Here is a 23,985-nt window from a genome sequence, read left to right on the forward strand (position 1 = left end):
AATGGCACTGTTAAATTTGGGGTTGTGCAGCTGATGGGAGTTCACCCTCGCACGAGGTGTTTTGAATTCTGCGAGGGAAGTGCTGCTTTAAATAATTATGTCTCTTATGGCATTGTATGTCACCATAACTTCCAGAAAGCTTATCTAGTTGCTAAAGCTGGAGAGAAGTGAGCTGTTTGGTACAGTACTGGATTTTTTAGTTTTACTTTAGTATATCTGAAGAGAATATTAAGTKAAGCAGAGAGGTACAGCTGGGGCAGCCTTGGGAGCTGCAGATGAGGTGGAGCATTGTTTCCCAAGTGTTTATAATGATGAGAGATACTGAAGGGAAGATAAGTAATGTTACGTTTACTGGGAAGAAAGTTTGGTTCAGATCCATTAAGTAAATAAAAGTTCCTTTTACCTGTGATGTGCAGATAGCACATAAATTAACTGCAGCAGGAGGAGGAGAGGCTGTGTCCCTCCTCACCACCCACGCTGGCAGAGGCTCAGCATCACCAGCCAAGAATCCTCGTGTTAATCAGGCATACATCATTCTTTCTGCCTRGTTTCTAGGTTGATCAACTGAGACCTCGTTGCCTTTTTTCTTCCAAGAAAGACCTTCTACAAAGCAGATTGCACTAGGCCAAGTTTCTTCCARCCACCAAATAACAGCAAGCTGCCCTAGTCTGGGGAGTGTGTGCTTGGGGAATGTCTTGACTTGCTTAGAGTGAAATGTCCTTGATTAAAATAGGTCAATAGTTCTTMTCTGCATGTCTTGTTTCACAACTTGCACATTAGCTCCAGCTTTTGAAAAGACAAATTTGGGCCAACAGGAATAACAAAAAGAGAGAAAATTACCTGAAAGACAAATGACCTTATTTAATACAAAAGGATTCCGTTTGCTGTTGGTGTTCTGTTTTTCCCAGGCTCATGCTTTGCTTGACAAAGCAATAGAAGAAATTTAAATTGTTGGGAAATGCATGGAGAAAAAAAAGTTATTATTGGTAAATTGGAAATAGAATGGGAGTTAGCAGTTTGCAAAACTTTCCTTCTAGTGTTATAGCAGGCAGCAGCCRGCATTGGGAGCTTAGGAGTTTTCTTTACTTCAAAACTTAAGAATATATGTATTYAACTTTCCAAAGTAAGTAAAGAGCCGCACTAGAAAATCACTCTGAGGCTCAGAGGTTTGTTTAAGRAAAATACTGCTTTGGACATCTCTTTTACATAAATGTTTGCTAGATGTCCTGTTACAGGATRAAGGGATACAATTTGGCTGCTGCTCTTCCAGCATATCCTTGAACTCCCACCTTCTCCATGACTCCCAGCCATCCTCTGCAGCCATCCCTTCTCTTCCTGCCATAATGCTCCTTGGTTTTCCCTCAACAGCAGAGCTGGCTGAGTATGGCAGTGGGGACAAGGACAGTCTCCTTTTCAGCCCACCACTGAATTGTTTGATTTTGCTATTCATTGTGAACCTGGGAATTACCCATTCTGGAGTGAGATGGGGATGTTCATGTTTCTGCTGTTTTCCTTTGCAAACAGATTTGCAAACAGATTTGAGGTAGGTTTATGATGTATTTTCAGTCAGGCTGGGACTTCTGCATTGATTTCAGATAACACGTGAATGTGGAATTTGAGCCCAGCTCATCACACATCAAAGTTAATGAYGTAATGAATGTGATATCAAACCCCAACATCTCTGTCTCTCCTTATCCACACAAACATGTACTGCATATGTGCTCTGTATGTGGCTTTTTTAATTTTAGAGCCCATTTGATTATACAATCCTGTATCTCTTCCTTGGATCCTCTAGGTAGGGCAGGACATGATAATGAACTCTTGGTGGAAGCYTTTCTACTGGTGTTTGTAGCAGTGTATGTGAGTTTGCTGTGACAAGAAATGTAGTCCTGACAGAGGACAGTAATTTTTATTTTCTTATATCCCCTGTATTTTGTCCTGTATTTCTCACAGTCTCTGCTCTGAGACATTTTAAGCATCACCAGGCTCAGAGAAAAGCAGGGAGTACCTGCCACGTGATTCAGCTCTGGTGGTGTCAGTTGAAGAATGAGTCAACAGCAACACCTCTTCAGAAAGAATATCTAAAATCAAAGGAGGATGAAGCAGATTAACTAAAAAAAAAAAATCAAATGCCGGAAGTGTTTGTCTTCTCTTACCGTTTGTCAGCAAAGGTGGGGTTTGTATTCTAATATTTACGTAGCTGAAGTGTATTAGAAAATCAGAGGTACTGTGGTGCAACACAAGGGGTTTTGTTCACTCCTGAAAACCCAGTAGATAAATTTTTTTCTTCATATACTTGAGTCTTTTTCAACTTTTTTTTTCTGTTAGTGTAATTGGTAACTTAATGGATTTCTTGATTGTTGAGGTATTCTTTTTTGATGCAGTATTGTTAGTCTTAGCATGCATTCAGAGTGACAGGGAGCATTAAAAACAGTTATTTCCATTTGAGATATCTAGAGATATTTTTTTTATAGTCACTGTGTGAAAATAACTTGAACAGTAKCAGAATTATCTTTTGTAAGAGAGAYGATTTTGCTTGTGAATTGGGTTTAAAGATAAAATCTGCCTACTTCCCTAGTCATGGGTTTCCTATTCATTGCTCTGTTAAATTTAATCGGGAGCAAGACTTAATCCAGAACAAAGATGATTGAATTGTTCTTAAACAGTGATGTAGAACATTACCCAGATCTCACTTCGGTCTCACAGTGCTGAGAAATCACAAGCGTGAGAGTTGCTTGTGAGAACATTATACAGAGAGAGATGCCTTTCACTCATTTGCTGCCTCATTTGAAWGTAAAATGCTTTCTGGTTTTTGGAATAAAGTTGTTAGGAGGTGTAGCACAGAATGGGTTAAATCTGTATAGTGTATTAGCTAGAAATTACTTTGGCATGCAATAAAAAGGCTCACTCAGCTTGCAACAGCTTCTGATGGGTTTAAGTTCTRCCATTAACTGAGCTGCTCCTGGGTTTCTGCAGTAGCCAGGATGGACAAAGAAACACCTCAATACAGCTTTGTTTCCTCTTTGAGAACCCAGAGGAGGACAAGCTCCAGCTTTGGGCAATGTGTCCAGCAGATCCACTGCTCCCCTTTGCTGCTAGCCTCAAGTGCTCACTGCCYACACAATGATGCTATCAACAAAAACATGCTTTCAAGAATTACTGTCTTTTTTTAACCTCTTGTTTTCCACCAGCAAGTGTGTAGATCTGTAAGGTCATCCTGAATCTCCAGTTACAGCCTGGAACTGAGTTACAGTATCAACTGCCCTTGGAGGGCAAGGAGGGAGTATGGGGGGATACAGCTAATTCAAGAATTTCCAGGCTGTGACATCGGAACTTGACAGCCCCTCTTTTCATTTCAGGGCTCTTACCTGAGAGCAGACAATGGTCAGTAAAGTTTGGGAGCTGGCACTGCTTATTTCAGATGCATGTACCTCATTTGAAATATTTTTTTTTTAAAAAGGGGAGGGGGTCAGGGAGGGGTGAAGCAGCATCATGTCATAGGGATGCTGGCAGGCAACACACCATTGGCAAGCTGTTCCCTGGAGTTTAGGAGTGCATTCAAGGCTAAGAAATTTAGGGACCTATTAATGGCACTGCAGCTCCAGGCCCTGCTGTTGGCTGGCAGTCACTGAGTGAGTAAGAAATGCACCATTGGCACCACATTTAAGGCTTTCAGGCAKGTGGGTGTGCCCCGTGCAGCATCTTTCTTCTGGTTAGAATGATTTTGACCTTCTGAGTTAAACTTTTCCACTTAATGATATTTTCCTATTATGTGAATCCTCTTTTTCTTCAGCTTATTTGCATGCCTTACATCATGTTTCATTTAGGATTTGATACGGTCAGGAGCCCAGGATAAAAGACAGTGTATAAAAGGCTGGTGTAATCATGAAATTTTTGAAGACTGGAAGCTGCTGGGACCAGTCATGGGCAAAATAATTTTTTTTTTGTCCACTCTTGCAGTCTTCCTAGAGCAAAATGGAGGTCTCTGTCTGCTTTAGGACAGACAACTAAATCAGATCGTTCCCCTCCATACAYGTGTGCCATCCTACAATGTGCTAAGAGAGCTCCTGCAGCATCCTCAGCATTCCCCCACCGCATGGGGACAGACCTTGGGCAGGATTTTGTTTGCAAYATCCAGAGCTAAGGATAATTTCCAAGTGTTAATCCAGCTCAGTAGCTTAGAGCAAGACYGTAATCACAGTTATTGGGTTTTATATTAAAATGCTCTTTTTTTTTAAGTCTTGTTAGTTTTGGCAAACTGACTGTAGAGGTGATTGCGTTCTGGTTGGAGGGATGTGCATGAGTGGAGCAGGCTGCACGTCCTGAGTTTTCCCTCCCCTCTCTATTCTTGCTGCTTCAAGAAACAGTAATTTGCTGTGAAGTCAGGTTTGCAGCTTTGATTGAAAATGACTGTGCAAAACCCCACCAGAGCTGTGCATGCCAAAGAGTCACTTAAAAAAAAATTCTAAAAGGCACCTTGAAATGTATGAGCTCCCTGGGATGCCAGGGGCATCGCCTGTGGTTTGCTGGTGTCCCAAGGTAGGACCTTGTAAATCTTTGTCTGCCCAAAGAGCCCAGAAAAAAAGGAAAGAAAGGATGGAATTATCCTGTCTGAGGTTTGGGAATGATTGTTAAAATCCTGGCCCACTGCCTGATGGCTTTTGAGAGATGAGACAGATCTGGGAGAGGCAGCTGCAGTTGTATAGCTGGGAAGTTGGGCTTTTAATTGCTAATTAAAGTTACCATTTGCATTTGGGGTTTTCCTTTTTTTTTTAGGACAACATCCTATTCCACAAGAAATGGTTAGTATTGACTATTTTTAGCACAACCAAACTGGCAGCTTGCTGTTTTGCTGGTATGTCTGTATTTCACCTACTGCCTACATTTGCTTTCCCATCTGTATTTTTTATGACTTCTGTCCTGACAGCCATTGTTCTCCTAGTCCTTGACTCCCCTCCCATCAGCCATACGATCCTGTAACGTTTTCCGTTTTGTCTTTATAAATAATAGGCAAGCAGTCTAATAGCATAAGTCCAAAGTCAAGGGACCTTTGCAAATTCAACTTGACAGCTCCTCTCTGAATTATTTAAAAGACATAAACAAAAGAAAGCACGTCTACARCTTCAGGTGGCTTCTCCCCTAGTATTGTAGAGAATGCTGATAGGTGAATTCAGCTAATTTTGCTCATTTAAATCTATGGGTTTTAGTGGAATGGCAAATGCAGTTAGAATTCAGGGGCTGCCTCCTGGTATTCCTTAGGGGACGGTAAGTTGCAGGGAGGTGAATGAGCAAATTGAGGAGAAGGAAAGTTGGAAGGTGAATGAAGGAATAGAGAATTTCTCTTTACTATTTTTGTGTGTTGAGCTTGGATTTCTTTTTCTTTTCACAGTCAATGAACTTGTCATAAGACATCTTGCATTTTGCCTCTGACTTCAATCCCAGTCCTTGGTCGGTTTCTATGTATGTTCTTTTTGCATCCTTTTTTTTTCAAATCTAAAATTCTTTTCTACAGCTGAATGACCTTATGATTTCTGACTTCTCWGATGTGTTTTAGTTGCTGGTTTCACTTGTCCTTCTGGATGCAGGAGTGTTTTAGATGACTGAGATTAGGGAAGCAGGCAGAAGGCACAATTGAGTCCTCTAGATGATGCAGAGTTCATTATTATCTTTTGAACAGTTCATTCTGCAGAATGAAGTAGGGAAGTTGCCATGCTTTTCATTTAAAAACTATAAAGCTGTGCTCTCATCATTCTTAATGCCTAAGGCATAGCTGTCTTCTGTTCTCACTCCCTTCTCCCCTCAGATAAATACAATGGAGAAAGCATCAGGTGTAGGAAATCAGAAAGCAACTTCATATGTATCATCTSTACTCTGTATGGTTTTATTTAATGWAGGTCTTTGCTTTCTATGTACATTCAGACCTTAYTAAAATGCAGTTTACTCTATTGTCTTTTTCAATACCAGTCATGCAGTTTTGTAATCAAAGTTGATAGTTTGCATTGTGCTTTACTTTGAAAACTGACCTGGAAAAATAGCTTTGATAAATCTTCTTTCAGAGATTCCAGCATCTTTCACTATATAAAGCAAAGATCCCTCTCTTCCAAACAGCTTTGAGACATGACCTGACCTCGTGGTTCAGATCAGCTTTCTCTTCAATACTGTTATAATACATTKACAGAGCCCTCACTGGCTGTGAGCCAAGCCAGTTCTAAACCCCTTGTTGGTCACAGGAGTGTAGGAGATGGCTCTGCTGGCTGGGGAAGATACTCTGCTCTGCTGCCTCATCTGTGCCTACCTGTACCATGGGAACAGAAGACAGGAAATGTTTTAAATACAAACTCTATGACTTGAATTCACGCAGAGAGAAGATATAAATGTTAACTGGAATTTTAACCTGCTCAAGAGAAAACTTGTACTTGCCACATGAAATGCTCTTTTGGATGTCATCAGAACCTGCCTGCAGGTCTAGGCTCTGGCCATTTTTCTTTGCCATTCTCAACTTTATCAACATCCCTTCTTCAGTTTCCTCTGTGTCCTGGCTAGTGAAAATATATGCCCACTGCACTCAGGGCATTTTTGGAAGGATATTTTGAGGAGACAAATTGTCCTATTTCCCAAGCCTAGAGAAGGCCATGTGCTCTGGTACAGCTTGGCCAGCCTTGTCTGCACTGCGGGAGGTTTCAGGTACGTAGTGCTGCACTTGATCCTGTTATAGCATTAGCTGAATTGGATGGTGAAGGAGATTAGCAGGTTGTGAATTCTTTCAAGATTATTGGAAACTTTTGTTTTACCTTAATTAAACTTCCATTCCTTAAATCAAAGTACTTTCTCCCAAATCAGCATGTGTTATAAATAGCATTAGCATAGGCGTAATTTCATTAAGTTCTCTGTGTGCTAATGTTAATGTTTGTGCCTTGAGTTTTCTCTATAAGAAAACATTTATCATTTCTTTTATCTCATCAGGTYGTAGTGATGTCACTTCTGTGGCATGTGTGTTGCATAAAAAATAAGAGGAAAAAATTTATAAATCTTCTTTTATAAATAGTGATTCATGCAACTATAAGCTGAGCCACCTTGCAGGTATCCTTCTCTCTTCTGTTCTTACCATCAGGCAGYCTGCAGCCCTTTGGGTGGAAGCAGCCTCCAGGGATGAGATATTTTTGCTTTCCTGGTGTGTTTCTTCCCTTTGCTGTAGCTGCTTGCCCAACAAATGTGTAATTCCCCATGCTCTCTGCCTGCAGCCTCAGCTTTACATACACTGTTGTTCCCTACCTCAGATAGCACCCTTGGTCCTGACACTTGGACCTGTGTCTCCATTCCTGTTGCCTGTTCTTGGCCTAAAGAGAAATGAAGGCTTTGATTTCCATGGCTACCAGACTTCTAGTCCATCCAGTAACACAATTAGAAAGCTTGCAGATGCAGTGAAACCATCATCCATCTTTTCCAGCTGGCATAAGCCAAACAAGAGTTAATATGTTTATTGAGTACTTAAGTCTTSTTGCAACATTATTTTGAGACCAACTAATGCAATGGTCAGATTTTAACATGTGTCCAGAACTTTCAAAGTTGGTTGGTTTGGGATACTGTTGTATCAGGATTTGRCTTTGGTTTGGTGATGGGATCCCACTTAAGAATAGTTGGGTATGTTCAAGGAATGGTATTACAGATAAAGCATAGAAACTAAATGTCAGAATTCAGGCTGACCRTTTTTTTGTTTCTCTGTGTCAGGCYAGTATTGGGAGTAGAGGTGGTTTTCATTAGAAGGGCAAAGAAGCTACAATCTGCAGAAGATCAGATTTACTGGATGGGTTTATATGGCAAGATTTTGCTAGCCCAGGGCTGCAGGAGTGCCTTGTGTGAGAGGTTTCATGAAGTTTCCCCCATGTCCAACAGAGCCAGTGACAGGCAGCTCCAAGAGGGACCCACTRCTGGCTAAAGCTGAGCCCATCAGCCATCAGTGTAAGAAGAGGTGAGGGGGAATACTGCACAACTGCATCAGGGACAGAGGAGTGAGAATATGTGAGAAACAATTCTGCAGACCCAAAGCTCAGTGAGGAAGAAGGGGGAGGAAGTGCTCTAAGTGCAGAAGAATTCCCTGCAGCCTGTGAGCAGCTGTCCCCCTGCAGTGCATGGAGGAGTCCATGCCAGTGCAGGTGGATGCCCAAAAGAAGGATGTGACCCTGGGACAGGGATATGATCCAGGGAAATGACCCAGAGCAGGCTCCAGCAGGGCCTGGGGACACATGGAGAGAGGCACCCAGTCTAAAGCAGTTTTTGTAGCAGGACTTGTGACCACACAGAGACTCACACGGAAGCAGTTCATGAGGAATTGCAGCCTGTGGGAAGGACTCCCATTGAAACAGTTTGTGAACTGTCTTTAGTGGGAGAGACCCCATACTGGAGCAGGCAAAGAGCATGAGCAGTCTTCCTCTTGAGAAGTGAAGGAACAGCAGAGACTCTGGCCCCARTTTCTTGTCCCTTTCTGTTGCTGAGGGGGAAGTGATAGAACAAATCAGGTGTGAAGCTGAGCCTGGGAAGAAGGAAGGGACAGGGGGAAGGTATTTTTAAGATTTTCTTTTATTTCTTACCATCCTACTCTAATTTGATCAGTAATAAATCAGATTTTCCCCAAGTTGAGCCTGTTTTGCCTGTGACAGTCATTGRAGAGTGGTCTCTCCCTGTCTTTAGCTAAACTCTAAGCCCATTGCCTCCTATGTCCAGTTGAGGGAGGGAAGTGACAGACCAGCTCAGGTGGACACCTGGCTTTCTGCCAGGTCACCCCACCATCCTAGGTGTTGCCCAAAAAGACGGCGTTCTGCCCCAAATTGTTGACAGCCAACCATATAAAATGAACAGTAGGAGAGTATGAATCTTTTATTAGTTTATTGATTTAATRAGCTTCTGCCAAGTGTTTCCCTCTTGCTGACCCAGCCAGCCTGGCTCAGCCTGGCTCCCTTCATTATTCTGGACATCACCTGTGATTAACCTATCCTCCTGTATTGATTGCTACCATCTCTGATTGTCGTGCATTAATTGTTCTTCTGCTTTTGCCTTGAGGGGACRGTGTCACATGAGGGGTTTAGGGAGGTTTTTTTTCCCCAGCGTGTCCCAGTAGCACTGGCCAGTATGTGTTCCCACCAGTTACMCAGCTGCAGGACCACTTTCTCCAGRGGTCAGTGTGGGTCATTCAGGAATTTCTCCTCACATGGGAGTCTGATGTGAAATGCCCCAAGGACTGGATGAGGTGTTGAAGCACCTGGGAGCTACCAGGCACTCGTTAGGTCTAGAACTCAGTCCACTAGGTAARTGTCCAACATCCCATGAGCTTAGGTGTGTGCCTAAGTGTGAATTGTGGGSTGGGAAGGTTATTACATGTCCTTCAGAACCCTTGGCTGGGGGTGATGTTAGAGCCTCACTTGGCTGGCTGTCACAGTTTAGACAATGGTTTAGGGCTGGTTTTCAGCATGCTGTCCTAGCAATGGTTTGTGCCTTTTGTTTGGGAGAGAAATGCAACTGGAATGGATTTCCCATCAGCAAATAAGTAAATGCTGCACTTCCAACAGGAAGACTTGTTAGGAGAGTTAAACCTCAGTGGTTTTTATCCTTGCCTTTTTTCTTCAATACTTCATTGTGAACATGTGGATTAACCTTGGGCAAATCCACCAAGTGTGTTGCCTCGGTTTCCCCACATGTAGGATAATACTTTACTGCCTCACTAGGGCATTTRTTACACTTAATTAATGTTGTAATGTGTCTTTGGCTCCTCTGAAAAAATGTGCAGTGCAAATGCAAAGTTGTTTTTACTGATTGGATTGTTAATTAAATGTGCATATATAAAACATTTATTGGCGTTAGAGAACTAAGACTTAATAATTTAAAATATTAACATCAAGGTGGTTGCATCAATTTTAAGTCTGTATCATTCAGCTGTTTAGAGACTGAAACAAATGGCACTGGGAAATGAAGGAAAGCAGGAGCTCGACCAGCTAATGGCTTATTTTGTGTTTTTCTATGTGGGGACTGATTTAATAACAGAATCTGAATTCTGGTCACTGGCCCAGGCAAGCTGCTGGCAGCATCAAGTGTGTGCTGAGCTTTATAGAACACAGGTGACGCGTCACAGAGCTGTGATCTGTCTTGGCCCAACTGGGAAACCATTTGTCAGCCTTCAGAGCACCATGCTCTAGCTCAGAACAGCAGCCCATGTGCAGAATTAGCTCTTGTGTATCAGGAAAAAGCACAAAAGCAAGAATAGCTGGGGCATGTGTGCATCTGCAAGCTGCTGACATGGATCACTTTCTCTAGCTGGATCCTCTTGGCCCAGTGGCAGTTTGTTCCACAGAATAAAGTGGGGCTGCAGTCCCTAACCATAAGGATTCTGCTTCCTTATAGCCTTCTGTCCTCTGGGGTTTAACTAGCAGATGTTTCTTAAATGTGGGAGTGAGCAGTAGCTGACAGCCCAGGCAGGTCTCAGGGGAATAGATGTGTCATCCTAGTGCAGTAATGACTTCATGGATCAAAAAGAGAAGGCAACCTCTAGAAGCAGATACTGTTGCTTGACTGGAAACTGGGACCAGAAAGGAAGTTTTACCATCATCTCTTCCCTTTCTGACCCCAAGGAAGATGTGCACATTGCTGTCAGTGCWAGTATTGTTGGAGGGTTGGAGAGGAAAGGAAATTGTGCTTGTAAGCAGAATTTTCAAAGGTGAATTCACAAGGGAAGGAAGAGGAGATGGGAAATTTGTACACAGTGCAGTGGAAGAGGCARTTGAAACCAAGAGCAATGCTGAAAGCAAGGATTTGGTGAGAAATGCCATGCGTGGGACAATAATCTCAAAAATACAAAAGCCCTGAAGCACGTGGGACAGAAGGTCTTGTAAAGATCCACGTGTTCTTGGACAAGTAAGGGAACTGCTGATTCAAGTGTGAAGATGATTTGAAAGAGGGAACTRAGGAATGTTGGGTACATTTGAGCTGGGGGAGAAATTGCTGACTTGGAAAAAGAAGGAGGAAAAATGGAGAAGTGGGATGGGCCAAGCACGTCATGAGTGAAAGAGGCACAACAGAACCATCTGAACATGAAGCAGGGCTTTAGCAGATTGGAGTTTGCCTTTCACGGTAAGGGCACAAGGAGTGTGTTGTAAATGAAAGAGGACCAAGGAGCTAGGATAGAATCACAGAATATCCTGAGTTGGAAGGATGATGAAATCCARCTCCTGACCCTGCACAAGACACCCCAGCAATCCCACAACATGCCTGAGAGTGTTGTCCAAACACATGCTGAGCTCTGTCAGGCTTGGTGCTGTGRCCACTTCTCTGGGGAGCCTATTCCAGTGCCCAGCCATCTTCTGGGGGGAGAACCTTTCTCTCCTAAGTTTCCCAGCACCATCCATTCTTTCCTGGTGCAGCAGCTGGGAGCTGTGGTCCTTGCTGTGTGTTGGGACTGGGCTGTGTAGCTCTCATGTTTGTAGGGTGGATTGCTTGTCTTACCTAATTCAGGATAGCTTGAGCTGAAAAGGATTTTCACATTCTACTGATGTTCTGTTTCTGATGTCTGATGGTTTGCTACTGGTCTGCACAAAATCGAAATCTGCAAGTACCAGATTTAGATGATATTTCTGAATACTCTCATGCAGATTGGTGGCTTTTTCTCCAGATTGTGTATTTTGTTTCTGATGTGAGTTTGGAAGGGAGACAAGAAACAGCAATATTAATGATAACACCCTGGGACTTGGTTTTGCCCCAYATTGCACTGATGGGTAGGGCAGCCTGACTTTGGCTAGGGTGAGATTAAATACATCTCCTCCAGCATGATATAATGACTGACTGCAATGAACAATGGAAGGGAGAGGGGGGGAAACATATTGGCAGTAGGAATGCAGCTCTTAAACCCTGCAGCTGTCAAGCAACGTGTGGCATTGCATCATGTAGAGTTGCCAAATGAATATTTGGGACTTTTAAGTCTTAAAAGAATAGATGCTAAAAGCTGTTTTCACTAAACTAATGCCCTTGCCACTTCCTATGGTTTTGCAATATTGATATTAATGTGTTGCATGTTTATGTATATGTTTTTTGAGAGCTTATTGTTAAACTATTTATATACTGCTGCCACTTCCTTCAAGGTCTTGAGCATATTGTTTATGGGGAGCATCTGAAATCCCAGTATTTACAACCACAGGAACAAGTAACTTTAGAGACCTTGTCACAGATAAATGGGCARTGGCACTCAATATTCCCACACAGAGATGAGGGGAAGACTTGCCCTTTGGGGGTACAGGGTTAACACCAACATAATTTGGTTTTAACATACAGCTTCCTACATTGCCTCATGGGAATTGTGCAGCAGCTGTTAGAGCAGTGTACCTTGCTTTGCAGTAGATGCAGAATAGTGTCTAATGAGATTTTCATCCTGGATTCTAAATAAATTAGGTGCTCATCAAGACCAGTTTTGTTACAGAATTACTACATTGCTGAGGCTGTTGTCTGTCATGTATCAGCAGTACCTGGGATGGGCTTTGCTGGCTGGCTCTCCTGCCTTAGCAGAGTTTTCTTTGCCCTCTTCCCATCCATCTCGTTGGCCTCCATTTCTATCTCAAATTCAGAGGACAGCACAGAAACGAGGAAGTTGATGCCTGWGTGCAGCACTGTATATGTGTGTACTTCTATTTTCTTCTAGCCCTGTCTTCAGTTGATATTGATATTCAGTTGATAYCTTGTTGATACTGTTTTCTTGGGAGCTACATGCTGAAATGAAAAGGGCATGCTAAGAAAAAGGGATTTCTCACTTGGCTGAGAGATAGCTTACTCCTTATTTGAGTGTGTCATTGGAACAAGTCTTGGATTGCTCTCCTCAGGGCACCCATGTGCTGTGAATACAGACCTGGGTGTGTGTGATAGAAAACAAGCTTCCAGTTATACAGTGTCYTCTTATGCTGGGTTTGATCTGAATAGAAGGAGAAAAATGCATTGTAAAATCCACAATTGGAAGTACTATTTCAGGGAGTAGGAAAAAGGGCTATATTCATGTGTATTGAGTTGCAACTCGAAAACACCAGATGTGGAAGTGCCAGGAAATTTGATAAAGGATCCCAGGTACAGAGTTAAAGTCTGGAATTGCTAAAAAACAAGGGGAGGGATTCAAGGAGAGTCTGAATTTCTACCTGTGCACATTKCCTAGCGAGATGCACCACATCTTGTGTTGAAGCTGCAAACTCTGCATGATGTACGATGATGAAAACACTTATTTGTTTGAAAACTTTTTTTCAAAAAGCTTTACAGAATCCCCGTGAATTCTGACAAGAGAAGAAACTATATATGTGTGCACATGATTGTAGGCAAATCTTTCACAGAAACTGAGTCAAAGGAGTGCTGTCTTCTTTAAATCTGATTTAACATTTTAGGTAAACATCTTTGTTATGCTGGRTGGGTATAATTGTGTAGCATTTATGAACTTAAAAACCCAGAAGATTATGTATTWGCAGCTGGATCTAAAAGAAAGAACAGACAAGACCTTTTTCAGATGTATTGGGTTTTTGCTTTTCTTCTGGGGCCCTGATAAGCCTAGAGGCTTTATTTCTGTGCGCACAAAGGAATTACCTTCAGAATGAGATAAAAATACAGTTCCTAAGGATTAAAAGACACAGTTTAGGCATGCATGTTCTCTTCCAGGTTTGATACCTAAAGAGTTTGGTGTTGCTTCTCCTGAAATATTTTGGTACATCTTTTRTATGTGAGGCCTTGTTCTGTAAAGAAGCTGTTGGTGCAAAGTAATTAATTTCCGTTTAGCCTGATGTTCACAGTGTAGATAATAAATATTCCTTTAAATTTGTTCAGAAGGGATTAATGTTAGGTGAGCATGATGGCATAGAAAGTAAATTGTGGCTCACAAGGAGATACAGGGTTGTGCACCACTTCAACCAACCCACTGTGCACCTTTCATGGATAGCAATTGTGTCACAAGAATAGGATAAAAAACCAGATTGATTGTCCTGCTGGAAAGGGATCTAACCTAGCTATTCAGCTTTTCACAACCTCTTGATTTTTGTACACCGGAAGTTCATTGTGTTTCCTAGGTTAGAATTCATTATTTTCCTTCAAAAACAGAGGCTGACTTGTGTCATACAGCAAGAAAGTAACCAGGGCTCAGGGGAATGGTAGTGAAAAGCCATTAGAATCTGCTAATTAGAAGATGAAGAGCAGTCAAGAAGTGGTGGTCTATTGGGGAGCCACTTTTGCACATTTAGATGTGTGGGAAGGCTTTGTACATGACATTGATGGGAGAGGTTTTGGTGAAATGCATCTTGCATATGGTCTGCTGCTCAGTCCTAAAAGCCAGCAGCTGAGTAATAGTTGCCACCTTCAATAAGGAACGAGTAAATTTACTTATATAATGGGCTYTCTGTACAAACAGTGCTAGATTTAGTTCAACTATATATTTTTATTCTACCTATAAATAACAGAAGACAATGGCTGCTTGAGTGCAAGCTTTCTCACCCAGGTGATTTTCCCACTGTATCAACAGCTTTTCTTAATGAGGCTCCAGCTCCCTGGGATATGTATTCAGGGTTTGCTGTCTGTCWGCTTGAAAGAGAAGTGCTGACAAAACCAGCCATTTGTTAGCCAAAACATCTGCTGGGGARGGAAGGTGAGAAGTTGTAGGAACCCTAACTGTGAATACACAAAACAAACCTAGCTGAAAGTCCAGAAAACTCATACTTAGCTACCTGAGTGGTAGCTGCATTGGAAGTTTGAGTCTTTTCTATTTGTGCAGAACAGGAAGGATAACAAAGAAGCACAAACATTGTGGCCTGTAATTCTTTATAATACGATGAAAGACTCAAATACGATTACCACTCCATTGTGTGAAAATATGCACATACAACTTGGAAACACATCCTGCTTCACTTGTCGGCATCTTTATAATCCAAAGGAACAACCTCTTCAGCTTTCCCTTAAGTGTGGGCTTCTGAATTTCACTTCAAGGATTGATATGTGTGGGGTAACAGGGGAGGAATGGTCTCAGAAAGGATTGTATTAAAGGAAAAACAAWTTGTGAGTCATTTGTGYTCATCYTGCATGTTTTGAGCCCTTTTGGGAYAGGCTGTTTGATGTCAGCAGAGGAAGACTAAAAAACTCAGCCATGATTTTGCCTGAGCCCACTGGTGAGAGGAATGTGTAACTCCTGCAGCCACAGTGAGGCATCTTTATTGGTGAAGAGGGGCAGCCAGAGAGGAGCCTTGCAGGTACTGGGAGGGTGGGCCACAGCTTTGCTTGAGAGTCTTTCCAGAGCTTTTCCTTGCTCTGTAGAGTTGAGTCCGCTTGGATATCAATGGGTGTCCCTTCAAGGAGATGTGTGTGTTGTTCAACAGTTGTCCATCTGGGATCACATTCATTTAGGTATCCTTCCTTCCCAGCAATGTTTTCTTACACAAAGATGTAAAGAAGTGGAAGGACTACAACCTCAGTTGTCTTTGACACCCTGATGCATTGAAGCAGCTCTGACAACTTTTCAGTTGTTCAGCTGAGTTCCCTTAAACCTCACAAAACATCCAGAGCMTTTGTGAGTTTCTTAATGTTGACTGCTCTTGCGTGAATACCAGCAGTCAGCCAGACTTTACTTCTCTGTTCCTTTCCCATAAAAATTGCTTCCCCAGGGCCAAGATAGGAGGGAAGGAAATCAGTGTGCTTCAAAACCCAGCTGTCACCAGGTGAATAAATCCTTTGAATGATGAATGTAGCAGGTATCTCATCTACTCAGGAAGGTCCTAAACTTGATTTTGTTTTTCTTTGCCATCAAGAATGTGCTGCAAAAATTTCTTTTCTCRGTGCAATCAGTGAAAGTCCCTTCAAATCCCATTGGTGAATGCTCCAAAGTTCCTGAGGATGCACCAGTGGTATTCAAACAGGAGAAACAGGGATGTGTCAGGTTCAGGACAGAGGTGCTTGTCTGGTCTSTCTTTGCACTCAACACAAATTTATAATTTCATTTTTACATAATGCTTACCTCCTGTGGATGTGTATCCAGCCAGTGCAATAACAGAGGTTTGTGGTGGAGTTTAGTCCTTCCCATGTCAAGGAACTGCCCTTCAGATTTCCCAGACTGTCTCTGCAGTCAAAGAAAAGGCAGGCAGATGCAGAAAGTTTTTCATAGGTCTTAGCACAGAACTTCAGCCCTAGAGCATGTTAGAGCAGTTCTGGAACTGCACCCTATATTAATCTTAACACAAGTCCTGACATACATCTATATTTGCCAGTGAAATCTTTTAATTCATATGTAACACTAAAAGACAAGAAGATGCATAATTTGACATCACCTGAGCTTTTTTTCTGTTGCCTTAGGAGGACCAAMACTCTTAAGCTGTCTCCTGTCAGTTTTATGGCTCTTACTGGCTTGTAGAGATCTGCCATGGTGTGCAGACTTCCATCAGGTGACACAGTCAGTGCCTTTCCAGGGGTGCAGTAATGCTTGAGATCAGCAGCCACACACAACAAAATGCTCTTGCTTGCCACACAGTAAACCCTCATCTTTCAATTTTTGTTATGCTTGTTCATTTTTCTTCTTCAGTCTTTTTTCTAGCAAAGGCAGCTGGCTGCTTCTGCCTCTCCTGCTAAGAGGGGCTGCAGCAGCAAATCACTCAGAAGAGAAGAAGGTGTAGAAGAGTCATTTTAATAACTGCTTTCTTCAGAGCAGGATTACTCAGTTAGGCTGGATCTTCACCATACCTCCTGCCTCTGCTTTGGGAGCTGCTGGCTCCTGCAGGCAGCAGAAAGGATGAGTAAGACCTTGGGTACTGAAGGAATGAATAAGACCAGTCTTTAAACCACCTTGCCCTGCWTAGAAACACCAAGTGATAATGGTAAAGTAGAACATGTAGCCACAATGGACGGTGAAACCCTGTTTTTCATGCCTAGTGATACACATGGTCATAGTGTGTTTGGGGAAATAGGTGTTCTGCCAGTTGAATGATGATGGTGGTTTTCTTTTGAGGTCGTGTGACTCTGTTCATACATGTCCTGGCAAAAAGACTGGTTTAATGGGCACACAGCTGTCACGAGTTACAAACCTAAGGTCTAAACAATTTCATGACTTCTTTTTAGGTGTTTAACACGTTGAGTATATTGACTTTTACAGACAACACAAAAGAAAGTGAATTGTTTCTTTGGAGGATGAAAAACAAGTTACTTAGCTGTGTTCCTGGAGAATCAGTGCTAGAGTGCCTTAACAAGCAAGTCACTGTTTGTTTGGTGACAGATTTGGTGCTAATTTTGCTGCTGTCTGCTCCTGTTTGCCTCTCATGGGTTTGGATGAAAGCAGCAGAGCAGTGATTAGCTCAGACCCTGCTGGAAAAAAAMCAACACCCAGGGGCTTCTGAAGAACAAGGGAGTAAGGGTAAATTACCCTCTGGCATTTTTTATTTTATTTAGCAGGTAAAACTGTTCATTGAACCAGAGTTCATTTACAGTGGCACCCCAGCAGACTGCAGCAGCAGGATGAATTACCAATCACTCACARTGCAAACTGGAATAATTCAAACCCTGCATCATCTGTACTCAGGAGTTCAGGTCTCCTGCACTKCAYAGTAGATTGTTGCTGGTCCCTCTCYCTTGCTTCCAAAATCCTATCAGGCATCCTGGTCCCTGTTTTAGTACCTGAATAATATTTRTATCTGCATTCCCCCTGCAGTGAATTTTGATTTTAATGCTGTTAGCCAGAAGCTGAGCAGTTCACTGGATTAGATTCGTAGCCACCAAATAAACAGAAATTGGAGTCTATTCTTCCTTTGAGGATATACTTTCTTTTCAGGAGCTTAGACTTGGAGGATCATTAGTGAGATAGTATCAGGAGTTTTAACTAATCCTCTAATGATTGTACCAGGATGAACAAATGTCTCTGTATCAGTTAGCCCAGTGGTCTACCATAAGGCTACTCTTACATGATAAGTGGGTTTTTACACTGAAGGGGATTTTGCACARTTCCAGATTTAGGGCAAAGTGAGAAAAGTCCTGAACCTCATGGTGAGGCAGCACACAGCTCAACTAGGCCTGTTGAGCTGCCTTCCTCCTCGCTTTGGAGCAGAGCATATTCTAGTAACTGAGTTTATTAAAAATGCATTGTGAAGCGATGGGATAATTACAGGAAGTTTGTCTGGGGTGGGTTAGCAGCAGAGAAATTTTAAAACATCTGAGAAAAGGTATCAGCTATCTTGAGAGCAAACAGTTTGTGTTGGGTAGTTTGGCAGTGTGTTCTCCATCTACAAGCACAAGGATGGCTGTGGGGCACCTGTCTGGAGCAGCAGTTCTCCCTCAGCATCTCTAGGGCTCTTGCCAGCCATCCACAGCTTATGTGCTTTGGGTTTATTGGCACCATGTCATTCCTTTGGATTTCCCTATAGATTTTGGATAGGATTTTGGCTGGGGAGGATGCATCTGTGCTTTTTAGTCACATGAGGAATGCGATCTGGAGAGCAGAGGCTCTCTCTCCTCCAGTTTTTGCCTGGGGGTTGCCTGACTGATGCAGCAGACCATTAATTTGCAGTCAACCAGGATATCTCCAAGTGCAACTCCATCAATTGGCAGGAGCTAAATAGATGCTGCCTCTCTGCTTAAGGCAGGGCTGAAGCCATCTCTGTTTATCTTCCCTTTCAAACTGGATGCATCTGCTGTTGCTCTCTAATCTCTTCTCCTCTTTGTTTTACTCATCTGAAGCCTCTTGGCCTCAGAGCTAGATGGGTTTTGTAATGGTGATTAGTTGGTTTAGTTAGGRTGCTGGAGACCTTTGTCCATACGCTGCCAAAAGATGAAAATAACTATTATTTTTATTAGTCCRCTTCATAGGGAGGCTGTGAGAATTAATTCGTGTTTGTAAATTGCTTTGGAGATTTAAAGCTCTGTACAAGCACTAACGATTGTTGCTTTCTAATTCTTCAAGGTATTATAACTTCTAAAGACTTCTAGCCTTGAAAGCATCTCAGATACAGGAAGAGTTAAATCCTTTTGAAATTAGATATACTTCTAGTGTTTAAGATAAAAATAGCTTCTTCTCTGCTGCTTCACCCTAAAAACGGGTGGAGGGAAGGGAAAAAAAAAAGCAATGGCAGTTTCTCATAGAGCCTCTTCTTTTTTTTTTTCTTTTCCAGGAGTCCAACGTGCTTATTGCTGCTAACAGTCAGGGTACGATTAAGGTAAGTTGTTTTACACATCTCACCTTTAAACACTTGAATCTGTTGATAGTAAAGAGCAAGGTCAGAGACACTGAGCAGCCAGGAGAAACCATTAGAGGAGGTATTCTTGGCATAGTGGTTTGTCATTTAAATTATGTATTTGCCTCTGACACACAGTGGAGTGAGCAGCCAGTGCCCCAGCAGTGAAACCAGTTGCAGTGAGGTGTGGAAGAGCTGCTGGTGGTCATCATCCAATAGCTGCTGTGACATTTGGGGTCCTGGCAGCACAGAGGGSCTGGCACGAGCACCTTGCCAGGCTCCCATGGCACTGGAGGCTGTGTTAACTCACCAGCCTCAACCCAAGCCCATCCTCTGGCTGCTGCAGGTGCAGCAGGGCTGAAAGCTGAGCTCGTGTGTGCAGCCAGCTGGAGCAGCACTGAAATGAGCAGGGATTCTCCCTGTCTTTGCTGACTCTGGTGCTCAGATGGATGGTAACAGACCACAGCAGCCAGCACAGGGTTTAGTGAAAGCACCAGCCTTCCCCATGCACTGAGACACCAGCATGGTGCTATATTTTCAGTGCTTGAATTAAGTCTTCCAGAGTGTCTGTTCAATGTCTTTCTAGCCGTGGAATGTCAAGTGATGTGGAAAACTGTCCTTCTCTATGTGTCTTATCAGCCAAGCAAAACCAGTACCCGAGGCAGTACCAAAGTCAAGCCAAACCCAGAACTTTATCCCGTTCTTCACAGCAGTATTGACCTCCACCTTGCTGTTAGGTTTGGTGGTTAAAGCCCTAAGTTTGTAGCCCAGACCCCTGRCAGCATTCTGGAGCTGCTGGTGAARGGCTTTGTTTGCTGTMTRCWGTTATACACTGCATTGTCACTGTCATGAGGCTGAGGTCCTGGCTGTCCCTCACATCTCTGTGGCAATAACAGTTGTTTGGAGCCATACCAGAGCTGCTGGTCTGAACCACCYTAGAAAAATCACCAAAAATGCAAAAATATTGAGAGACCCAAGTGGTCCATGTTTAGCTGCGTGTCAAGACTTTTCCCCCATTTTTAGGACACAAGTGTCTCAGTTACTCCTGCTGTTGCAGCATGTGATGCTGTAGCCTCTCATTCATGGGGGATTTATCTATGTATGAGGCTTTGGAATTGGTTGGTGGTTATTTTGGTCGCTTCCTCCTTAGYAGAATGGACAGAATGTGCAAATGCTTTTGATACTTTGAAGTGAATCCAGCAGCAAGAGCAGTGATTAGAGAGGAAAGGTTTTGCTCATGCACTTTGCTTGTTAATGAGAGAAGGTAGACAGAGAGAAATGTGCAAACAACCAGGGCTRTCAGAACTGTGGTATCTCCATTTGCCTTTGGCAGCATGCAGTGGGAAGGTGGGAYGGTCTGGGAAAGGCCTGAGTGTGCACAAAATCCACCCCAGTTTGGGGACAGGTGCTATACTGGGCACTACCCATGAGTTACAGCTCTAGAGCTTTTCCCAGTAAAGCCAAACCAGCTTAATGCAGACTGTATTAAGATACTTTTCTGCTGTCCCTAGTCCATGTCTTCAGATTTTGCTGTTCTATCCCAGCCTGGACGAGGGAAATGAGCMCAGAGGGCTGGGACAACAAAAGCTCTGATCTCTGTTATGAGATTTCCAAGACCCGTGTGATTGAGATGAGGGGAAATGAGGTATCTGTGGTTGGTTTTGCTTCATGGCTGATTTATCATCCCACAAGCAGACATCAGAATTGGGATGCTTGCCAAGTGCTTATCCCATTTGTGGAATATTATTGCATGCTGCTGAATAAAGGGTAAGGGGTGGAGATGAAAGGGTCAGGCCTGTCTTAGTGATCTATGTGCTGACGTAGGAAATAATGAATGTCATAAATTGCTATTCTAAATGTCTCATCTTCCCTACTAATCAGGTACTGGAGCTGGTATGAAGGGTTTTCTCGCAAGGCATGAGGTACTTGGTCCTGCTGATAYGCTACAGTATTCATCTGAGAACTGCAGTGGGACAAGAAACCAAAACCACCTTGATGTTCCTCCCCAAAACCATCATGTTTGGTTTTTTTTTTCCATTTATGAACTTTCTAGGATATTTTGAGACACTGGTAACATCAGTGAACTGTCTGCCATCAACATTAACTCCACAGACTTCWCTGCTGGTGGTAGTGGTATGATTGTCTAATTTTTATGATAGGAAAACAAATTCTTTTAAATAAAAACAAAAAGGAATAATAAAATTTATTGAGCCACAAGCTGAAGCTGGAAGATTCTGTCTYGTTGCATAAGGGAACAGATTTACTTGTGAAGGGAGCTTACAGGAGCACACAGGGCTGTCCTCAGTTGCACATCTCCAGTTACTTTCATCTGGACTGTTCTTCATCCCCACTGGAAAGTCTCTAAGCCTTACCTGGACATGCAAGCAATTCACTTTGAAATCCCATCATGATCCAGTTCTGTTGTTSCTTTGATTTATTAATTATTTTTTAGATCCATTATATGTTGATAAATGTCACCGAGGTTGACACCACTGGAGACCRAAGTTCTCCAGTCATCAAGAAGAGGATGACACCTTCCCCTTCCTCCTCTCCTTGGACCCCTTCCTTGCCCCAAAGGGGCAGTTCCAAAGGAGAGGTTTAATTTGTCCTCCTGTCCATGTGAGCCAYCTGCCACCAGCAACGTGCTGAGATGAGGGGGCCTACAGTTCCTGGGACCTGGACTGACATTGCCAAGACAGCGTGGGATAAAGATCTCCCTCCCATTGACCTGGCTGTGTTTGACTATCTCAGCTAGAGGAGGAAGCTTCTAGATCCAATTACCAAAGCCCTGTACCACTCAATTGCCCGTGTGGTCTGATTGTGTTTGCCCCTCTCTGCACACCGTGGAAGCCAAGCATTTTGAATGTTGTAATAAGAGGGGTATGGAGTTGGTTTATTACATGTTTCAGAGCCATGATATAAGTAGCCTTATTTTTAATGGTCATGCATACACTTAATTGTACATATGGAGGGGAATAAACCATGAAGCTGAGAGTTGTTGTTGCTTTCTTGGCAGGATAGTGAAGCAGGTAAGARCAGTGAAGCAGCAGACAGTTGTCACCAGCAGCAGCCAGGCTAAACTGTCAGGATTGCTGCCAGAACTTGTTAATCTTGAAATTGGAATTGGTGGGTGTAACATCTTTTCCCTGCCATGGGTGGCAAAGGTGCAGTGAGGAGTATTCTGGCTTGCAGACAGAATCCCTCTCCATTCATTCACTGCAGTACATGTCTGCCTCGAGCTGCAGGGGCTGAGATTGAGGGGGGACTTTGTTCTCTGTCATGTGCTACCCATGCAGGATCCCTAACAGGTCTCATGTCCTCTAGGTGTTAAAACCTGATTGTAAATCWTCCCAGGAGGGTTGTGTGATCTTCTCACACCCTTCACAGAGYAAAGAGCAGGGATTCTCTTGGGGATATGAATAAAGCAGGGATGAAGCCTTACAGCAGGAAGCTGTCCTGTGCTGCTTCAGTGCTGGTGCATGTTTCTAGGGGGTCATCTATGCTCTTCAAAGGTAGAAGGATGTGGGATACACCACCAGTTGCTTCTGGAGAGTTTGGTCCTGTGGGGAGAAAAGTGATGCTGAGCTCCAAGGGAGGRGTGGATGGATGGCTCTCAGATGCTGCGTGCTGGTTTTCTTTCATGATTTCTGGTGTGTCAGTGAAGGTGAGAGTGAGAGGAGAAGGAGAGAAAAGAGAGCACACTAGCTTGCATCCTGCTTGGAAGTGCTACCTGCAGGTTTCTGTTGTATGAGTCACCCAAGTCACTGTAGCAGAAGAAAACAAAATTGGTTCCTTCTGCCTGATGGCAGCTGTCTGACACGTCCCACTGAGCACTAGCTTGATTTCCATTTTGTTGCATTTTAAGAGAATTTGGTGTGGAGATACTGTGCTGAGCGTCCTTCCCATCCAGCCCCCTCCAAAGGCAGGGCTGATGCAGTGATCCATTGCYATTGCTCTTCCTGCTTCCCCTGGTCTCAGGTGTTGGTTTCCCCCAGCCTCTGGCTTTTTTATCCGTGCCTAGTAATTTATTTTGCAAACTGCCCTGGCTGCTGTTGTACCCAGCCTGGTGCCAGGCAGCCACTGTTGGCAGGTGACCTCATTCCTTCTCTCCCCCTACTTGAAGGTCCTGCATGTTTTAAATTGGAATTGCTCTGACAAAACCAAGATCTTAAAAACAGAAGAGGAAAAAAAGCAGCTGTTTTGAGTTCTGTACAGTTACTCCTTGAATTAAACAGGGAAAGCTGTTTAACACTGGCCACCTTTATTTTTTCAGTTTTCTTTATATTTCAATCAAGATAAAATGCAAATTTGGTGTCTTGCCCTAATTAGAAACACAGCAGCTCATAAACACAGGTTGATGGCATTTTTTGTCTTTGTCACAAGAGGTAACGCTCCTTGTTTTAATCCCCTTAATATTTTTTTTCCTTCAGGTAAGTCTTCACAGTTGACATATTAAGTTGCATGTAATTACCTACTGTAATTTTGTTTGGTTTTTTAAACAGCATGTGGTCAATATTTTTTTGATTAGTCACCTTCTCAGCAAATTGTTCCTGTCAGGTTTCCAGCTTTTTTAGAGTTGGGGGGTGATTGACTTTGGGAGGGATGYCTAGAGGTGTTTGGTCCAACCCCCCACCCAGAGCAAGCCTTACTCAAAGTTGGATAAGGTTGCTCCAGGGCCTGRAGATGTTCACAGCTCAACCAAACAAGGATTGGAGATTCCTAAGTCCCTCTGGAAAACATGTTCCAGCACTTAACTACTCTCCTTGTGAAAATTAATTGCAGATGG

The 23,985-nt window shown here is 43.0% G+C and overlaps 1 protein-coding gene and 1 non-coding gene across 3 annotated transcripts in view; both read left to right on the forward strand.

Moving 5' to 3' along the window:
• Window positions 1-22,251, forward strand: part of COP1 (COP1 E3 ubiquitin ligase) — a 124,191-nt gene extending 101,940 nt beyond the window's left edge. The window contains exons 19-20 of one of the 2 annotated variants that reach the window (XM_057379657.1): window positions 19,137-19,181; window positions 21,081-22,251. In XM_057379657.1, the coding sequence (XP_057235640.1) occupies window positions 19,137-19,181; window positions 21,081-21,098 (63 nt within the window). In that variant the 3' untranslated portion in view covers window positions 21,099-22,251. The remainder of the gene's footprint in view (window positions 1-19,136; window positions 19,182-21,080) is intronic. The other variant, XM_057379656.1, reaches the window with a different exon arrangement.
• LOC130581530 (small Cajal body-specific RNA 3) lies at window positions 3,901-4,036 on the forward strand. Its single transcript, XR_008966220.1, has one exon. It is a non-coding gene; the product is annotated as a small Cajal body-specific RNA 3 (non-coding RNA).
• Window positions 22,252-23,985: the final 1,734 nt, after the last annotated feature.

The sequence above is a fragment of the Malurus melanocephalus genome, unplaced genomic scaffold (genome assembly GCF_030028575.1).
Source record: "Malurus melanocephalus ecotype Western Australia unplaced genomic scaffold, MMel_1.1 scaffold_416, whole genome shotgun sequence".
NCBI lineage: Eukaryota > Metazoa > Chordata > Aves > Passeriformes > Maluridae > Malurus > Malurus melanocephalus.